At 43.3% G+C, this 19,017-nt stretch overlaps 1 protein-coding gene across 13 annotated transcripts in view; it reads right to left on the bottom strand.

Moving 5' to 3' along the window:
• LOC137374015 (coiled-coil domain-containing protein 9-like) overlaps positions 1-19,017 on the bottom strand; it is a 386,016-nt gene that overhangs the window by 278,552 nt on the left and 88,447 nt on the right. For all 13 annotated transcript variants that reach the window (XM_068039776.1, XM_068039773.1, XM_068039777.1 and 10 more), the window contains one exon: positions 4,497-4,637. In XM_068039776.1, the coding sequence (XP_067895877.1) occupies positions 4,497-4,637 (141 nt within the window). The remainder of the gene's footprint in view (positions 1-4,496; positions 4,638-19,017) is intronic.

The raw sequence follows: 19,017 nt of genomic DNA, 5'->3' as shown, positions 1-19,017 counted from the left end.
CTCTGACAGTGGGGCCCTCTGTACAGCAGGGCCAAATGACGGAGGCTACCCCTGCAATGATGTAGGTTCAGCAGCCTCTCGAGATGCCTCCACAGGCACCTCCACAATGAGGACCACTATCACCTGCATCTCAGCTGCAAGCAGAGACAAGTGAGCAGGTTACTTCCACCTCCTCTGAGGACACAAGGGGAACACAGCACAGGAGTGACTGAGCGCAGAGCACTGAGTGGATCACTGTCTTATTACAGTCTCAGTGCACAATTTCCCTTTCTTGGCACTGTATAAATAATGATACTTTTAAACCAAACATCTGAGACTCCTTTTATTGCTGACGTGACGAGAAAAGTGGTACAATGTGGTGAAGATGATCAAGGATTCCTTCACAGTGAGGACAGAGCCTCTGAGCAGATGTGCATCCTTCACTTGTGGTAAGTGTTTCACACTCTTTCAGGCTGCACCTTGAACAGATGTGTAATTATAGGACCTCATCCTGACTACCCTACCATGTCCTTTATCCTGGGTCAGAGGAACTCAGTTGAAATGTTCCTGAATCAGAAGATCCCTGACGTTCATGGCATCCTGATGAGACTTTCATGTCCCAACCCATGCACGGCCACCTCCTTGTGCAGCTGGGGCACCTCGGTGTCCAGCATCCTCTCACTCTGCTTCCTCCTCTTCCTCCAGTAAGATATCTAGTTTCAGGGCCTCATTGCCCTCATGGTCCACACCTCTCTGGAGGGCCACATTATGGAGGGCACAGCAGACCACCACAATGACTGACACCCTTTCAGGAGTGTATTGGAGGGAACCACCCGACTGGTCCAGGCACCAGAATCATATTTTGAGAAGCCCTATGGTCTGCTCAGTTGTTGTTCTAGTGGCTTCGGTTATATTGCCTCTGTTTGGGACTCTTGTGGAGGGGAGAGTAGCCATCTCTTCAAAGACTATACCATGTCCCCAAGGATCCATCCACGGACTTTGGGAGTTGGAGTGAAGATCTGCGGCAGCCTGGACTGCCAGAGATGAAGGAGTCATGGCAGATTCCAGGAAAACGAGTACATACATCGAGGAACCTCTTGTTGTGGTCGCAGACCAGCTGAACGTTGAGGGAGTGGAAGCCCTTCCTGTTGATGCATCTGACTGGCCAGTCACTGGGTGCCTGGATGGCCACAAGGGTGCAAGCGATGATGCCCTGCACATGGGAGAATTCAGCAATGGTGGCAAAAACCAGTACCCTCTGTGCCGGCGAGACCTCATCGGTCATGAAACGAATGCATTGTCCAGCTCTGGCACATAGGGCATCAGTGACCTGCGAGATGCAGTGTTGTGCAGCATTTGCAGTCAGCTGGTTGCCCAACTGTCATTGGAAGCCTTGCCCCCTGCTCTTCAGTGCCCAAGCACCTGTGCAGCACCAAGGGAACCGTTTGCCAATGGCCGAATCCCCCTCTGATACCACGACTGGGTCCCCACTCTGTACCTGCTTCCCTTCACCTAGTCTGCCCCACACAGCATGTAGTCCATGCGACATGTAAAACTTTTAATAAGAGTTCGTTAGTGGGGATAATGAGCTCTCCAAGCATCTTAATTGTCCTTACTGAGGGATGTGGAGGGATCGCGATCCATCCTCCCACAGCCCTGGTGAACATAGCCAGTACTTCCAGGCCCCGTCCGCCTTAGTTCCCACACCAAGCTGGACCCAAAATTCAGCCCCAAGTCGTCTTTGTTGATGACGGTTATAACAAAAGGTCATTGACCTGAATCACCAACTGTTTCTCTCTCTGCTGAATATTTCCAGCATTTTCTATTTGTGATTCAGAGTTCCAGCTTCCACAGTATTTTGCTTTAGTAGTCCAAGTGTCCTGGCTGCTACACCAAAGGTTTTGATTGAAGTATTAAAAATAAGTGATTCTTGGATAACATTGTAGACCTCTTGGGAAGGAGAAGTTAGTGCTGGTAAAGGGAACCCAAAAACACACTTTTTTCCTAGATAAGAAAGCCCGTATGATAGCAAAAATTTTTTTTCCTGGGAAATTCAATTATCTAAAAGCTTTGCCAGGATACTAATTAACTAAGGGCATCCCTATGGATTTCAAACCATTAGAAAACTGGGATAAATATATATAATGAATAAAAATATTTTTCAGACTTCAGATTATGCATGTTACAACGGCATAATAAATTTCCCTATGAGCAAGTTCAAAGCAATGTAGTACATCAGAATCCATGCTAAGAGCATTAACTGACAGTGTAGAAATGTTCCAATTTCAAACTGAGATTTTCATGAGGAAAAGTTAGCTTCAATTTCTTTTGGGGTAAATAACCTTGAGTTTCAGAATAAGGACTAGCAGAAATACATCTAGACTTCAAAATCATCCAGACGATGAAAAATGAAATGAAAACTAATTATTTATAAATCTTATTTTTACAGTCAAACACCTATAAATGTAACGTAATAACAAAACTGGAATAGGGCTTCACAAAATTAAGTTTTTCTCTTCCCATACTTGGCAGCAGCCAACTTATATTATCAATGAAGGCAAGTTGACAATGTTGAGCAATGTATTTTATAACCCCTACAGGCACATACTTTCACTGAAACAATAAAACATAATAGTGGACAAATCATGCTTATTTGTATAGTGAGCTTCATAAATCACTTTTTAATCCAACTACTTTCAATGCACAAAATACCAATGAATTTGCTCTGCCACAAGCAATTTGTAACTTTATTTAGACTCTAAGACCCTGATATCAACTCCAAGGCGCATTGGGAGTGGGCTGCTGATATCACCTGGTAACTGGGAAATAAACTCAGTGCGTCTGTCTGTTACATGTTAATACAAGCACTGCATTATAATTTTACTTCCTGGTATGGCACCAATTGTGCGGCAGCGGGCATGCTGCCAACCTGCAAGACAGGATCTCAATTTCAACATTTAAAGAGCCAATCCAAAGATGAAATTTGGAGGAGTTGGCAGTTGGAAGCAAGAAAGGAAGAACGTTGACAATGGATTCAGAATGGTAAAAGGTTGTGTTCCATTTTAATGACAGCTCCCTTGATGTACTGTTGGGGGCAATGAGGAGTCAGAGATACTCTTCCTCAGCAAAGTGAGGAAGAAACCTGGTGGGACCATGAAGATGACTTGGCTGGAGGTGGCCCAGGAGGTCAGCAGCAGGAGCACTGTGTCATATCCATGGGCTGAGTGCAGGAAGCAATTCAATGACAATGCTAATCAGGAAAGGTGTGCAGAGTTTCACATTCACCCACATCCTGCTGTGCGCATCACCCACCACCAACCTCCAACACTGCCTTGTCAAGCCTACTCCATCACATCACTCCTCATTTACCTTGGAAGCACACCCATCTTTCTCTTTCAATGCCCTTCTTCACATCCCATCGATCCATCAACCACTGCCACTCACCCTCAGCCTTAAATGGCAATATTTAGGAAACTCGGGAAATTTATGCACACCTCACTAAATTTAAAAGTCTGTTGAAATAATGCCTCCAAAGGGATTACACGCAATTCCAGATCCAGTCATATTTTTGCCAATTTTAACACCCCAGCCGTACCTAAATCCATGCACCCCTCCATGTTAAAACTCCCCCACCATGGCCTTGACATGTACAGGTAGGTGGGAGAGCAGGGTCAGAGTGGCCGGAAATCCCTGCAGTGCAGGTAACTCAGATTTAAATTAAAATTTTTCTATCTCTGTTTTCCGGCTGGCACCCAGCCAGATTGGGAGACTGGGCGGCTGCCGTGCAAGAAGGCTTACAGTCAGGGAGCAGTGAGGAAGGAGGGAAAGATCAGAGGTCTTGGGGAGATTGATGGTCAGATGGAGATCAAGAAATCTGATGGTGATCGAATTTGAGGAGAGATCAGAAATTGGAGACCTTGCGGAGTTTGGGGTAGAGAAAAAAATTAGAGGCCTTAATGAGATTGGATCACCGGGGAGGGGAGCAGGGATCAGCCCATCATGGGGAAGGAAACAGGTTAGCTTGATGGGCTGAAGGGAGCATTGCGCCTCCTGGCCTGGCCCTCAAACAGTGCTGGTAGGGCACTTAACTGTTGGATCCAGCCATTCTTGCCTCTCTCCAGCTACCAGATTTCTTGAACCCCTGGAAACCTAGCCCACAGGCATTAAATCTAAAAGGCGTGCTAAAATATGAGGTGAGCAACCCTATATAAATATTTAACTTACAGACCTACCTCTGGAGATCACGATAGACATCCAACAAGCCTCTATTAAAACCCAGACTGTTGTCAGGTTTCCAATTTCAGAAATTTGAAAACGCCTCCTTCCCCCCACCCATTCTGGAGGTTTAAAATACCTTCCCCCCCACCATCTATCTTATGAAAATAAAATATACTTTCTATTAAATAAATTGGTACACAAGATCTGACAACAGTTTAAGCACACTGGCACATTTGCAATACATCTCAGAATTTCCATATATTAAAGGTCTCTAAAAGGTTGCATTTTATAAATCCTACCTTTGCTTTGCTTTCCTCCACAACAAATTTACGAAGTCTTTGTCCTCTTCCTACAGAAAATCTTTGACCCGCATCTGCTTCACACCCTCTCAGACTGCTTGCTCCTCCAAAGACCCGTTTCTCGCTTACCACCCTCTTTTCCTGCAAATACCAATTTGTGCACATAAATCAGACCATAGAAACAATTAAAAGGAGCATTGTACACACTTATACTGCAGCTAGCAAGAAAGAACAGGACAATATTTTTTGAAAAGTGTCCACAGACATTCCATCAACATGCACTTAGCAACAAGATATGCACACGTGTTAAGTACAAAAATAAATGAATCATGCAAATTAGTTGTTCGTATGCAAGTTTTAAGTTTTATTGGTCAGACATGTTGAAATTTCTGTGATTTTAATTATAAAAGCTTTTAGATCTTCTTTCCTTAAACCACCTATCTAACCTATTGTCAAATGTCCTGTCTATTCAATTATAGCTAGAGCATATCTGGAAATAGATTCTTTTCCCAACCCACACTATCACTGCCACAGTACCCCAGGGATTCATCCTTCACCCTTTTTTATTCCTTGTGTACATGTACCATGATGACACCATTCAGTCACATGCATGCTGATTACCCCCAGCTCTAACTCCACATCACCTCTCTTAAGCTATCCACTGCCTCTTTGTCAAACTCCATGTCCAAAATCCAGTCTTGGATGAGCCATAAATTCCTTCAGCTAATCCTTGGGAAGGTCAAACCTGTCATCTTATGCCCATGCCACAAACTCCCGGCCACTATCTCTGGCTGCACCAAACTGAAAAGTCCTGCTGAACCCCAAGCTCAGCCCTTTATCCTCTCAATTACAAAAATTGCCTACCTCTACCTCTGTAATGCCATCCATCAGGCCATCTACCACTGAAAGTCCTGATTCATGCCTTTGTCACCTTCAGACTCAATTACTCTAATGCAATCCCCTCATCCCCATCAACCTCAGCACAAAAAACTCATCCCACACCTATCCTTGCTGACCTACATCAGCACCCAGTCCGCATACACTTCAAATTTTAAATTTTCCTCCTTTTGTTCTGTTCAAATCCCTCCATGGACTCACTCCTCCCTATATTTGTAATGGCCTTCAGTCTACAAACTCCCACATCATCAAACTCTGATGAAGGGTCACTGACCTGAAACGTTAACTCAGCTTCTCTTTCCACAGATGCTGCCAGACCTGCTGAGTATTTCCAGCATTTCTTGTTTTTAATATCAAACTCTGTTCCTCTGACCCCAACCTTTTGCCCCATTATTGGCAGCCATGCTTTCAGCCACCTAGATCCTAATCTCTGGAAATTCCTCCTTAAATCGCTCTACCTCTGTCCTTATTTGGCTGTGCCTGTTTTCCTCATATCTCTGTGAAGCACCTTGAAACGGTACTATATAAAGACAAGCTGTTGCTGCAGAATATCCCTCATGCATCAAATTCCAGAATAGCCTCCAACAAAGTAGAAATTTCCCATTTTGTTTTTTTTTAAGTTAGCTAGGACTAAAATGGTGGCTGCTGTTTCACTATGTTACAGACTGGAAGATCACCATTCAGTCTGCAGGAAACAAAATAGTTACAATCCTCTTGGTTAGAATAAAAGGATAAGAAATAAAGATACAGACTGAAAGACAGAAATGTAATTTCTGTTTATATCAAGGAATTTGAATTGTTGACAACTCAACGACTGCTAAGCATTTGCAGAAGTATGATTTTAACATTGGCTTCACTGTCACTAACAGGATTGATGTTTTGTCTCAGTCTATCAGAATTGACTGGCAGCATCGAGACTTGTGTTTAATTTTCAATAATCCAGGGACACACCTGTGGCCTTCAGTCTGCTATTCAGATAGCCTTTTGACATGTAAGCAAGGTGGTAACTACTGCTTAGCAAACACATTTTGCAGAGGTCTTGATTTATAAAAATCTTTAGTGTAGCCATGAAGACAAGAAAGGGCTTGGGAAGAGCACAGATTGTATAAGACTGCCCAGTTACAGAATGTCTGTCCAAATACAGAATGAGCCTAGGTTATGGTGCTCATAAATTGTAGTGCAGCCATGAAGAAATGAGCCAGCTTGGGGATAAGCACAAATTGTAAAACCTTTGTACCACCCAATTTTTTTTTTTAATATTCATTCATGGGATGTGGGCATCGCTGGCCAGGCCAGCATTTATTGCCCATCGCTAATTGCCCTTGAGAAGGTGGTGGTGAGCTGCCTTCTTGAACTGCTGCAGTCCATGTGGGGTAGGTACACCCACAGTGCTGTTTTTATTGACTTCGTAGCGGTTAGATACAACTGAGTGGCTTGCTAGGCCATTTCAGAGGGCATGTAAGAGTCAACCACATCACTGTGGGTCTGGAGTCACATGTAGGCCAGACCAGGTAAGGACAGCAGATTTCCTTCCCTAAAGGACATTAGTGAACCAAATGGGATTTTACAACAATCAACAATGGTTTCATGGCCATCATTAGACTAGCTTTTTAATTCCAGATTTATTAATTGAAGTCAAATTCCACCTTCTGCTGTGGTGGGATTCGAACCCATGTCCCCAGAGCAATACCCTGGGTCTCTAGGTTACTAGTCCAGTGACAATACCACTACGCCACCGCCTCCCCTCAAATTACAGAAATAATGCTGGTCCTAGCCAATCAAAAATGTTTTAAATTTAGGATTTTTAGCTATTTACAAATGAAAGGGCAAGAACTACAGAACTATGATGATGGGGAACTTCAATTATCTTAATGTGAACTGGGAGAGTAACAACGTAAAAGGCAAAGAGCAGGATGAATTCCTAAAATATATTGTCATGCAGACCCTCACCTGCCAAGAATGAAGCATATTAATTTTGTCATTGATTTTAAACTGTTGCTGGAGTGAAGAAATGACTTATTTGAAGATCAGCAGACACTAGGCTAGAAAGACATTTGCATACTAAGAGACACTGCTTGTGGAGACAAAGGACTATTCCCTGCTCCAATTAACCCAAATGGATTTTGATCACCAGACATTGAAGGTGTAAGGAAGCGCATTCCAAAGACTGCTAAGGTACTATCCACAAACCTTGCAGGAGAGACTGTTCCAAATAAGCAGCTAATCATATGACTAACCTGCTGGGCAACCTGGGGTTTTTTGAATTGTGCAACAGAGAAAGAATCAGAAGGCTGTTTGAATTGGAACCTGGAATGAGAAAGCCTCTCTCTCCTGGCTCGCTCTCGTTTTTACCCCAAGCCACCGGACCCACGGAAGACACGTAAACCTCAAGAGAGAAAAGACTCCTACATCAGAACAAGTTGAACTGGAACCCAACGAATTGCAAGACTTTCTGGCAACCAAAGACTCCACATTAAACTTAAAGGATTGTACATACCAGATATTGCCTCAAACTTTCCCCCTTTATTCCTTCTACTTTTTCTGTCTCTATCTGATTAGATTAGAGATACAGCACTGAAACAGGCCCTTCGGCCCACTGAGTCTGTGCCGACCATCAACCACCCATTTATACTAATCCTACACTAATCCCATATTCCTACCAAACATCCCCATCTGTCCCTATATTTCCCTACCACCTACCTCTACTAGTGACAATTTATAATGGCCAATTTACCTACCAACCTGCAAGTCTTTTGGCTTGTGGGAGGAAACCGGAGCACCCGGAGAAAACCCACACAGACACAGAGAGAACTTGCAAACTCCACACAGGCAGTGCCCAGAATCGAACCCGGGTCCCTGGAGCTGTGAGGCTGCAGTGCTAACCACTGCGCCACTGTGCCGCTTGTGTGTTTACCGCGTGTGCATGCTAACGTGGTCGCGTCGCATATTCGTAGTCGTTAACTGGATTAGAGTTTAAGATTAATAAACTTCTACCTTTCCTGTTTAACTCTAAGGGAACAGTGATCAGATCATCACAGATTTAAAATAGTTATGGAAAAGGACAATGAACCATCAAGCATAAAAATACTTAATTTTAGGGAGTTGAAAAGGGATCTGGCCCAGGCGGATTGTGATCAAAGACTGGTAGCCAAAACAGAAACTGAACGACGCAAGTCCTTCACAAAGGAAATGGTTAGGGTATATAGTTAGGCACCTTCCTAGGAGGAAAGGAAAGACATCAAAATTGTTTTTTCCACTGTTGTTGATAATTCAATTGATAGTAGCTTCCATTGTCTGTTAGATTGATAGATATCAATTCCAGTGTTTTTAGTAACTGTTTTACTATTTAATATGTCTTTTAGAAGTCAGTTTCTTGGAGCTCAATCTGCTAAGAGTTTTGGAGGGCAGGGTCTTAGATTTTTAGGGGTCAATGTCAAGTGTTTTAGTGGCCAGGGTCTCGGTGATTTAGGCACCAGTGGATTGACTACCATGGCATGCCTGCGGGGTGCCTTTGTATGCGCATCCTGTTCTTTGTGGGAACTCCAGAACACATTATGCACTCTGGATAATCACATGCGCAAGGGTCATCAGTTGCTTGAGCTCACTTCAGAGCTTGAAAAGCGGCTAACATTTGCCTTTTTCAATTGCAGAGTCCACAAGTCTGGCCACTGCAGAACCACCAGGGCCTTCCTTTGTTTCCACAAGTTACGAATTTCAACTCGAATTTGCACCTTCAGAGCCTCTGGCTCCCTATTTACAATCTGAGAGGCTGGGAGAGTGAAACCCATTGTTCCTCAGGTGTTACAATCTTGCATTCTGCTTTCAAAAGAGTCTTTGATCTGGGTTCCTTGTTCATATGGTAACCAGGATCCCTGTCTCGTCTCCAGAGTTTGTATCAGATCACATGTCTCTTCCAAATCCTTCTTAGACAACATTAGAAATCACAGTTTGTAAAAACAATCATTTTATAAAGTCCAACGTTCATAACACTTTGAAGGGAAAAGGTAGAGCATCCAAAGTTAATACAGTCTGGATGACAAAAGAAATTATATAGAATAAATAGAAACAAGAAGTATATGACAAATTTCAGGAGCAAGATACCGTTAAGAACCAGGAAGATTATGGAAAGTACAGGAAGGAATTTAGAAAGTTAATACAGGTTGCAAAGCGAGGTTACGAGAAATGATTAACAGGCAACATTAGACTAAACCCTTAAACATTTTATAAACATAGCAAACAATTAGCTATGGACAATGTTAGGTCTATTAAGGACCCACAGGGAAATCTTTGTGTAGAGGAAAAGAAAATGGTTAAAGTATTAAATGAGCATTTTGCATCTGCCATCACTAAAAGAGGAAAGCGAAGTCACAGACAAGATAGCAATAGCTACAGAAGACATTCTAAGCTGCACTGTCAGAGGTGCCATCTTTCGAATGAAATTCTCCTGCTGTCCTGACCAATACGTAGCCTTCGAACAACATCACTTAAAAAAAATACCGTAGATCATGGCATAAAAGTCAACCCGGCATATAAGACAACCACATTTTTCTGAGCTCAAAAATCATGTTTTTGCATATACTCTGCATATAAGTCAAGCTCCCTTTTCAGCCACGACATGCTATGCTCGCACTAATAGTCAGTCTCAATTTTTCGCCCCACAAATGCATGTTTTACTTACCTTATATTTGGGCACAAGGGTTCAAGCAGGCAACACGGGCTACGTTGCGAAGATGCACAGGAGTTTAAGACACGCCTGCACAGAGCAGACCCCACATGAAGAGAAGTGGGTCCCTCCAACAAAACACAAAGTATGAAGCTGGTTTCAAGTTAAAAGTCGTAACATTTGCTAACTCATCAAATAACTGTGCTGCGAGGGAATTTGGCATTAGTGAAAAACTGGTGCGAGAATGGAAGGAGGAGGAATCCACCCTGAAGGAGATGCCCAAGACCAAATGCACCATGAGAACAGAGGCCAGTCACTAGCCTGATCATGAGATGCACGTATCGGTATGGGTCCTCGAAAATCGTCAGAATGTTTATATCGGCACCAGAAATGCAATGCATATATACGCACTTAAGTGGGCCAAATCAAACCCAGAGTCCAGCAAGGATTTCGGAGCTGCAGCTAGTTGGTGTACCTGCTTTATGGAATGAAAATGTCTAGTGTTGCTACAGACCAAGATTGCTCAGAAACTACCAAAAGACCTCAATGTCAAAATTTCCAGCTTCCAGTGATTCGTCATCAGACTGCAGTAAAAACACGAGTACTCATTTTGCCACACTGGCAACATAGATGAAATGCCCATGAATTTTTATATGTCCAGCAACCAAACTGTGGAATGGAAAGGTTCAAAAACAGTTCCAGTGAAAAGACAAGATTCACGGTGGTACTAGCCTGCGTGGCCGATGGTTCAAAATTAAAGCCTATGGTAATTTTCAAATGTAAAACCATATCAAGCAGCAAGCTCCCTGCAGGAGTTTTTGTGCATGTCCATTGACAACGGTTGGATGGATGAAGATGGAGTGAAATAATGAATTGATAATGTGTGGAATAAGTGTCCCGGTGACCTACTTAAAGAATGCAGCTGTGGGACATGTTCGGATCCCATATAACCGATGAGATTAAGATGTGCCTGCGAAGAAATAACACCCACAGTTATATCAGGGGGTCTAATCTCCGTAGTTCAACCTTTGGATGTGTGCCTCAACAAGTCATTCAGGAATCATGTTCATACCGAATGGAATAGATGGATGGTTGACGGAGAAAAAAACCTTCACAAAGTGTGGAATATTGGGCACTGCCCTGCTTGATGTTTTGTACGGTTTCGTCATCAAATCGTGGGATGCTATTAGTGCACAAACTGTCATCAGATCATTCAAAAATGCAGAATATCCAAATTAATGGATGGAGAGGAAAATGATTTGTTGTGGATTATGAAACTAAAAGTGCCACATTTGATCCTGAGTGGGATCCTTCGGATGATGCCATAGCAAAGTGACTCAGAATGAACTCAATGAACTCTTTACATTGGATGCCTCAGACAATGAATTTGACGGGTTTTAAAATGCTTTGATTGTGGTTAAAGGTATCTTTGTAGAATTAATTTATTCAATACACTGTGCCATATTATTTTAATATGAATTAACAGTGTTTTTTCTTCACATTTCAAAATGGCGACCACCCACACTGGCGGTTCACATTTCATACTCAGTGTATAAGTCGACCCCTGTTTTTGGAATATTTGGAGGCTTCAAAGGTCGACTTATACACCACAATCTACAGACTCTGTTCATTATCACACTGCCGTTTGTGGCACCTTGCTGTGTGAAAATTGGCTGCCACATTCTCTACAACTTCAAAAATACTTAATTGACTGTAAAGTGCTTTGGGATACCCTGAGGTGATCAAAGGCGCAGTATAAATACAAGTTTTTCTTTCTTTTTACTGAAGCAACTTGCATTACTGAAAGTTGGTACGTCACCTGGTCCAGATGGAATGCATTGCAGGTTGCTAAAAGAAGCAAGGGTAGAAATAGCAGAGGCATTGATCACAATCTTTCAATCTTAATTGGTTAGGATTTCTCATGTAATCGTAAAATCGTGTTTTTTTTTTACACCCCCCCCATTGTTAAGTATAAGTGGGTCCAGGAGAGTGTGAGAATCGCTCTCCCTTAAGAAAAGTGGACATATTCCGCTGCGACCCAAGTAATCCCAGTTTGTTAAACACTAGGCATTTTTGTCATTTGCTCTCAAATCCTGTTTATCTTATGCTTCATCTAAAATTGATCGTTAATTAAATGTGGCGACTTGGTTACGATAGAGTACAGAATTACAGACTACATAACAATATGCACAAGCCTGTGACAATGAGCAGGTTTTTGGTTGTTGCTCTGCTCTCTGTTTTTTTTTTACCTGGATACTCTATTTTCACCCCAACTCTGCACTATCTCTGACTCTGTGCTATCCCTTTTCTTCCCTGGATCACTATTCACTCTCTTCTACCCTGTTTGTGCTCCCCCTCTTCTTCCCTTTGTGCCACATAATGATTCACACCTCCTGAACACATATGCCATGCTGTCCAAAGCAAACTTCACTGCTTTTTTGCACTACTGCAATCACATATGCTACTTTTTGTTTTCCACAGCTTTTTCCTACTCGGGCTGCTGTGGCGAATGCTCAGCTTGCCTGCCACAATCGGCTGACTATAACTGTTGCCATATATGTTGGATGGACTGCCCAGTGAAACCATGAGACCCAAATCTGTTGTATCTGATAGTTAAGGTGTAATTTGTAATATATGAGGTGCTTCATGTTTAATTTATGTTGGTTTAGCTTTGCGTGTTAAAGTAAAATTTATAAAAGGAAAATCTTGTCCCTTTGATTTGGTTTCCTAAATTGGGGTCAATTAATGGACTGATTCTTTTAGTTTATTGATAGCATCACACACATCGGAAGTGCGATGATACAACAATCATGGACTAACTCTGAAGAGTTCTAAAAAACAGACTTTGTCTTTAAAAAATTAACCTTTATTTTAAAAAGTGAATAATGGCCCAAAATGACCACTAAAGTAAAAAGGGATTGGCCTTTTGTGTATTCAAACTGTCTGACAAAGACAAAGGAAAACTCTTCAAAGCTAAGAGGTGTTAATTGAACCCATCCTATACCTATGCAAAAACATTCCAGAATTGAATGTCTTTCTCTGAAACAAAGGAGGTGTGAAGTAGCCACGTCCTGGGTCATTGTGCGATCACCATGGGGTAGAAACCAGAGAGTCTCCTAACTGAAGGCAAGAGATAACAGTTTTACCTTAAAAAGACAGCCAGAGAGAGAGAGAGCAAGAGTGAGAGAGAAAAGCTTGTTCCACCAACCCAGAAAAAGCACATGTCCTGCTGCAGAATCTGACATCCACATTACATAGCAGTGAAAGCTAGAAGAAACACTTAAGGAGGACTAACAAGGCAAGGGAATATACAATGGATGGTAGGACCCTAAGAAGTACAGAGGGTCAGAGGGACCTTGGTGTACTTTTCCATGGATCATTGGGGGTGGCGGCACAGGTGGAGAGGGTGGCTGGGAAGGCATATGGGATACTTGCCTTTATTGGCCGAGGCATGGAGTAAAAGAACAGGGAGGTTGTGATGGAGCTGTGTAGAACACGGGTTGGGCCGCAGCTGGAGTGCTATGTACAGTTCTGGGTGCCGGATTATAGGGGGGATGTGACTGCACTGGAGGGGGTGCAGAAGAGATTCACCAGGATGTTGCCTGGGCTGGAGCATTTCAGCTGTGAGGAGGGACTGGGGGGCTGCTGGGATTGTTTTCCTTGGAGCAGAGAAGGATGAGGGGAGATGTGATTGTACAAAATTGTGAGGGGCATTGATAGGTTAGATAGGAAGAAACTTTTTCCTTCGCGGAGGAGTCAATGACTGGGGAGTGGGGGGAGGGTGTAGATCTGGGGTAAGGGGCAGGAGGCCTAGAAGTGATTTGGGGCAAGATTGTTTCACCCAGAGGGTGGTTGGAATCTGGAACGTACTGCCTGAAGAGGTGGTAGAGGCAGGAACCCTCACAACATTTAAGAAGTATTTAGATGAGCACTTGAAACGCCATAGCATACAAGGTTACGGGCCAAGTGTTGGAAAATGGGATTAGAATAGTTAGGTGCTTGATGGTCGGCACAGACACGATGGGCTGAAGGGCCTATTTCTGTGCTGTATAACTCTATGACTCTATAGCACACTGTCTTCAATTGTACCTTCATTCAAGAGAGAAATCTACATTCCTCTCAGGCCTGCATCTATTGAGAACTTGACTTCCAAGAGAATTTAACAGGCATATCACAACCTTGCGCCCCCCACCGAAAAGCCACCTTCATTTTTCACTTTCCTATCTGTTTCTTCTTGTGCATGTGCAAGCGAATGCGTGCGTGGAGGCAGTTGTGACAATTTCGGGACAAGGGGTATTGATCAACAAACAACTGATTTTCTGTTTTTTTAAAACCTACAAGAAAGCCTGTTACTGTCTGTTTATTTGAAAAAATAAAGCATCAAGGGGCTAAATGCTAATACAAATACACTTGCTGCGGTCAGGTAGGGAGTTGACAAGTGAGAACCATCCACGTCACACCACGTGGTCCTAACAGTGGCCAGGTGGTAAGGTCTTAACTGAACGCAGCAAGCATTTTAGTTGCTAGGGTTTTAACCCTTTGTGTTTTATGTGTCAAATAAACAGACAGCAACAGGTTTCTTGTAGGTTCAGAACAGAAGATTAACTATTTATGGAGCTTCTGTTGGGAGACATGGAGTCCCATCCCTGTGGTGACCAACAATGGACCAGGATGTAACTAGTTTACACCTTCTTTGTTTCAGAAGGACCCATTCAATTCAAAAATATTCATTCCCAAAATGGGAACAACCACACCCCACATGCAATCATGTGCACACACACACAAACACACACAAATAGATAGAGACGGAAAGGATAAGTGGCTTGAAGTGAGATAGGCGTTCCAGGTTCACGGTAAACCTGTTGAATCTTCTGAGAGGTCAATTTCTCTTTTAAAGGCCTGAGTTTTTTTAGTCGCTTTTTCTGGTGGTTGGGACCTTAGTCTGGAGATGGTGATCACTTTCAATTCTCTGCTACAACGAGCTGAAGTGTAGTTTCACAGCAGGGCTCCTTCTATGGCTTTTGCTGGAGATCTCAACTCTCAGCTGGACAGATTTTGTGACGTTGTTCTGATTCTCTCCCTCTCTCTCCAGAGAGCTACTTTTTAAGGTAAAAGTCTCTCATGTTGCCTCTGTTGGGAGACATCGAGCCCCATCCCTGTGGTGACCAACAATGGCTACTTCACACCTTCTTTGTTTCGGAAGGACCCATTCAATTCAAAAATGTCGCTTGATGGGTTCAGGATGGGTGTGATTGACACCTCGTAGCTTGGAATGTATCCTTTCGTCCTGAACAGACAGTAAGACATTTTGACTATACAGGGCTAGGTCATTTGATCTACTGTAGCCATTTTGCAACACGTTGTCCACTTTTTTTTAAAAAAGGGAAAAGTCAATTTTTATAACTCTTCATTTTGGGTTCTGTATTTTCAATTGCTGCACTTCACGTGAGCGTGACAGCGGTCTCCACAGGCAATTGGGGGCTCGTCCGGGATCGGATTTGGTTCCACGATTAGGTGGTAAAATGGGTTCACTGGAATTTTCTTGAGTTTAAGCAAACAAGATTTCACATTTACTTTGGCTGTATTCAGTGGGAAATCAACATGAGTGCCATTAATGTACAAGAGTTTATTAAGAGAGATTTGATTCTTAATATATTGCAGCAGTTGGGAAAAGTCAATCTGATCACGATATCAGCACATGTGCGGTAATTAAGTCCAGGAGCTAGGAAAGCAGAGATGATCCAAGATTTGGTTTCTTGCTGAAGCTGGTGAAAGAAGAAAATGTTTCTACTAGCATTCAAGTGGAAACAGCCAAAACTGAGTTGGAGAAGTTGAGATCGGAAAGATCAAGGGAGGAAACAAGAGAAAAAGACAGACAATAACAATTTTAAATTTGGAAATTTGAATTTGAAGAGGAAGAAAAGGAAATGCGAAAATTTGCATTAAATCCTGAACTGAAAACGGAAAGCTTCAAAACCAGTGGACATGAATTGGAGGTAAAAGATTATGACCCAGGGGAAAGTCCTCATCATTTTGATTTTGCAAAGAACATGTACTTGGTACCTAAATTTAGCTAAGAGGGTGTAGAAATATACTTTATGTCATTTGAGAAAATTGGCATGCATCTGGAGTGGCCTAAATCATCTTGGACAATACTCCTACAAAGTGTTCTCATAAGGAAAGCTTTGAAGTCACCTCCCTCTGACTCCATCCCTTCTCCTAATCTGAAACCTTGCCGTGTATTCACAATACCTTCTGACCTTCCCATCTCTGACGCTGAACAATCTGTACTTAACAAAGGACTCAGTTTTATCCCCTTACACTCCTTCACAAAATCCACAAAAAGGACTGTCCTAGTAGACCCATAGTTTCAGCCTGTTCCTGCCCCACTGAACTGATTTCTTCCTATCTTGACTCTATCTTTTCTCCCCTGGTCCAGTCTCTTCCCACCTACATCTGTGATTCTTCAGACGCCCTACATCATTTTGACAATTTCCAATTTCCTGGACCTAATCGCCTCCTCTTCACAATGGACATCCAATCTCTCTACACCTCCATCCCCCACCAGGACAGTCTGAGGGCTCTCCGCTTCTTCCTTGAACAGAGGCCCAACCAGTCCCCATCCACCGCCACCCTCCACCGCCTGGCTGAACTTGTTCTTACATTGCACAACTTCTCCTTCAACTCCACTCACTTCCTTCAAATAAAAAAGTGTTGCAATGGGTATCCACATGGGTCCTAGTTATGTCTGTCTTTTTGTGGGAAATGTCGAACATTCCTTGTTCCAGTCCTACTCAAGCTTCCTCCCTCACCTCCTTTTCCGGTACATTGATGACTGTATCAGTGCCGCTTCCTGCTCTCACCCCAAACTGGAAAACTTCATCAACTTTGCTTCCAATTTCCACCCTTCTCTCACCTTTACATGGTCTATTTCCGACACTTCCCTCCCCTTCCTCGACTTCTCTGTCTCCATTTCTGGGGATAGGCTGTCGACTAATATTCATTATAAGTCCACCGACTCTCACGGCTACCTTGACTACTTCCTCACACCCTGTTTCCTGTAAGGACTCCATTCCATTCTCCCAGTTTCTCTGTCTCCGACACATCTGTTCTGATGATGCAACCTTCCACAACAGTGCTTCTGACATGCCTTCCTTTTCCTCAACCGACGATTCCCCCCTACTGTGGTTGACAGGGCCCTCAATCGTGTCCGAACCATTTCCTGCACACTTCTGCCCTCACCCCTTCCCCTCCCTACCAGAACCATGACAGGGTTCTCCTGGTACTCATTTTCTATCCCACCAGCTTCCACATCCAAAGGAGCATCCTCCGCCACCTCCAGCGTGATGCCACCACCAAACACATCTTCCCTTCCCCACCCTGTCAGCATACCGACGGGATTGTTCCCTCCGAGACACCCTGGTCCACTACTCCATAACCCCCGACACCTCATCCCCTTTCCACGGCACCTTCCCATGAAATCGCAGGAGGTATAATACCTGCCCTTTTACCTCGTCTGTCCTCACCATCCAAGGCCCCAAAAATTCCATCCAGGTGAAGCAGCGATTTACTTGTACTTCCTTCCATTTAGTATACTGTATTCACTGCTCACAATGTGGTCACCTCTATATTGGGAAGACAAACGCAGATTGGGTGACCGCTTTGCAGAACACCTCCACTCAGTCCAAAAGCATAATCCCGAGCTTTCGGTTGCTTGCCATTTCAACAGCACCCCACCCCATGTGCCTGTTTTTCATGTAGACAGAGCTGCTCATTATTCCGTTATTAACACTCTCTTTGGACTAATGCTTTGTCTTTCACCACAAGCATTAACACACTCTTTGCCTTTGTCCCAGGACAGCTTTGCTATTTATCTCGCCTGCCCTCTGCTCTATCACACACCTTGCCTTTTGTTCTCTTCCCCCCCCCCCCCCACCCCCTTCATTTGCTTAAAACCTAATTCTTTTCTAACCTTTCCTAGTTCTGTTGAAAGGTCACAGACCTGAAATGTTAACCCTGCTTCTCTCTCCACAGATGCTGCCTGACCTGCTGAGTATTTCCAGCACTCTGTTTTTATTTCAGATTTCCAGCATCTGTAGTATTTTGCTTTGATAATGAAAAGAGATCTGGTTTTATTGGGAAAGACTGCAAAAGTAAAGAGACAGGCACACCTCAGGTTAGTAAAAGAGAGGAAAAGTTTTCCAGCAGGAAAAGCTTGGTTCAAGGGGGCCGACATGCTATTTCTGTCATAAGAAAGGACATGTGAAGGCTGACTGTTAGAAGTGGAAAAACAAGCCCCTTTGTATGTGTACAGCCAAAGGGTGTTTCCACAGGAGATACTGTCTTAGCGGGTGGCGTTCACAACAGGTAGGTAGTTTCTCCCACGTTCACTGCATAGAACTATAGAAGTTTAAAGGTGAAGTATCTCCACAATCGTCTAGTGAGACAAGCAAGCCGACTGTTGGGATACAGGGGCAGCACAGTCACTAATGTTGGCAGGTGACATGAACTTTTTCCCCAGTAGTTCATTGAATGTGAAGGTGTTAATCCAAGGGATAGATAAAGCCTATTTGTCCGTTCATTTAATTAGGGTTAACTTAAAATGTGACTTGGCTACTGGTCCTGTTACCGTCAGTGTTATTCCGAGTTTGCCCATTGAGCAGGTAGGTTTTCTGCTAGGAACTGACTTGGCTGGGGACAGGTAGTTTCGGAAAAGCCAGCTGAGGTTGCCTAAACTGAAGTTTTACACGAAGAATTCCCAGAATATTCTCAGATTGTGTAGTGACTAAATCCCAGGCTCATAGGGTTAAACAAGATGTGAAGGATTCAGTTGTTGTGAACAACAATTTGGATACTTGTTTGACTGAAACCTTTTTCAAAGATTTGCATGGGGATGTTGGTGATAAAGGCTCCAAGAATAACAGTGGTGAATTGTTGAGTAGATCCTCTTTGATTGAGGTG

The sequence above is a fragment of the Heterodontus francisci genome, chromosome 9 (assembly GCF_036365525.1).
Source record: "Heterodontus francisci isolate sHetFra1 chromosome 9, sHetFra1.hap1, whole genome shotgun sequence".
In the NCBI taxonomy this organism is placed as follows: domain Eukaryota; kingdom Metazoa; phylum Chordata; class Chondrichthyes; order Heterodontiformes; family Heterodontidae; genus Heterodontus; species Heterodontus francisci.
Note: the sequence above shows the minus strand (reverse complement) of the source record. Positions and strands in the feature narration are given on the sequence as shown.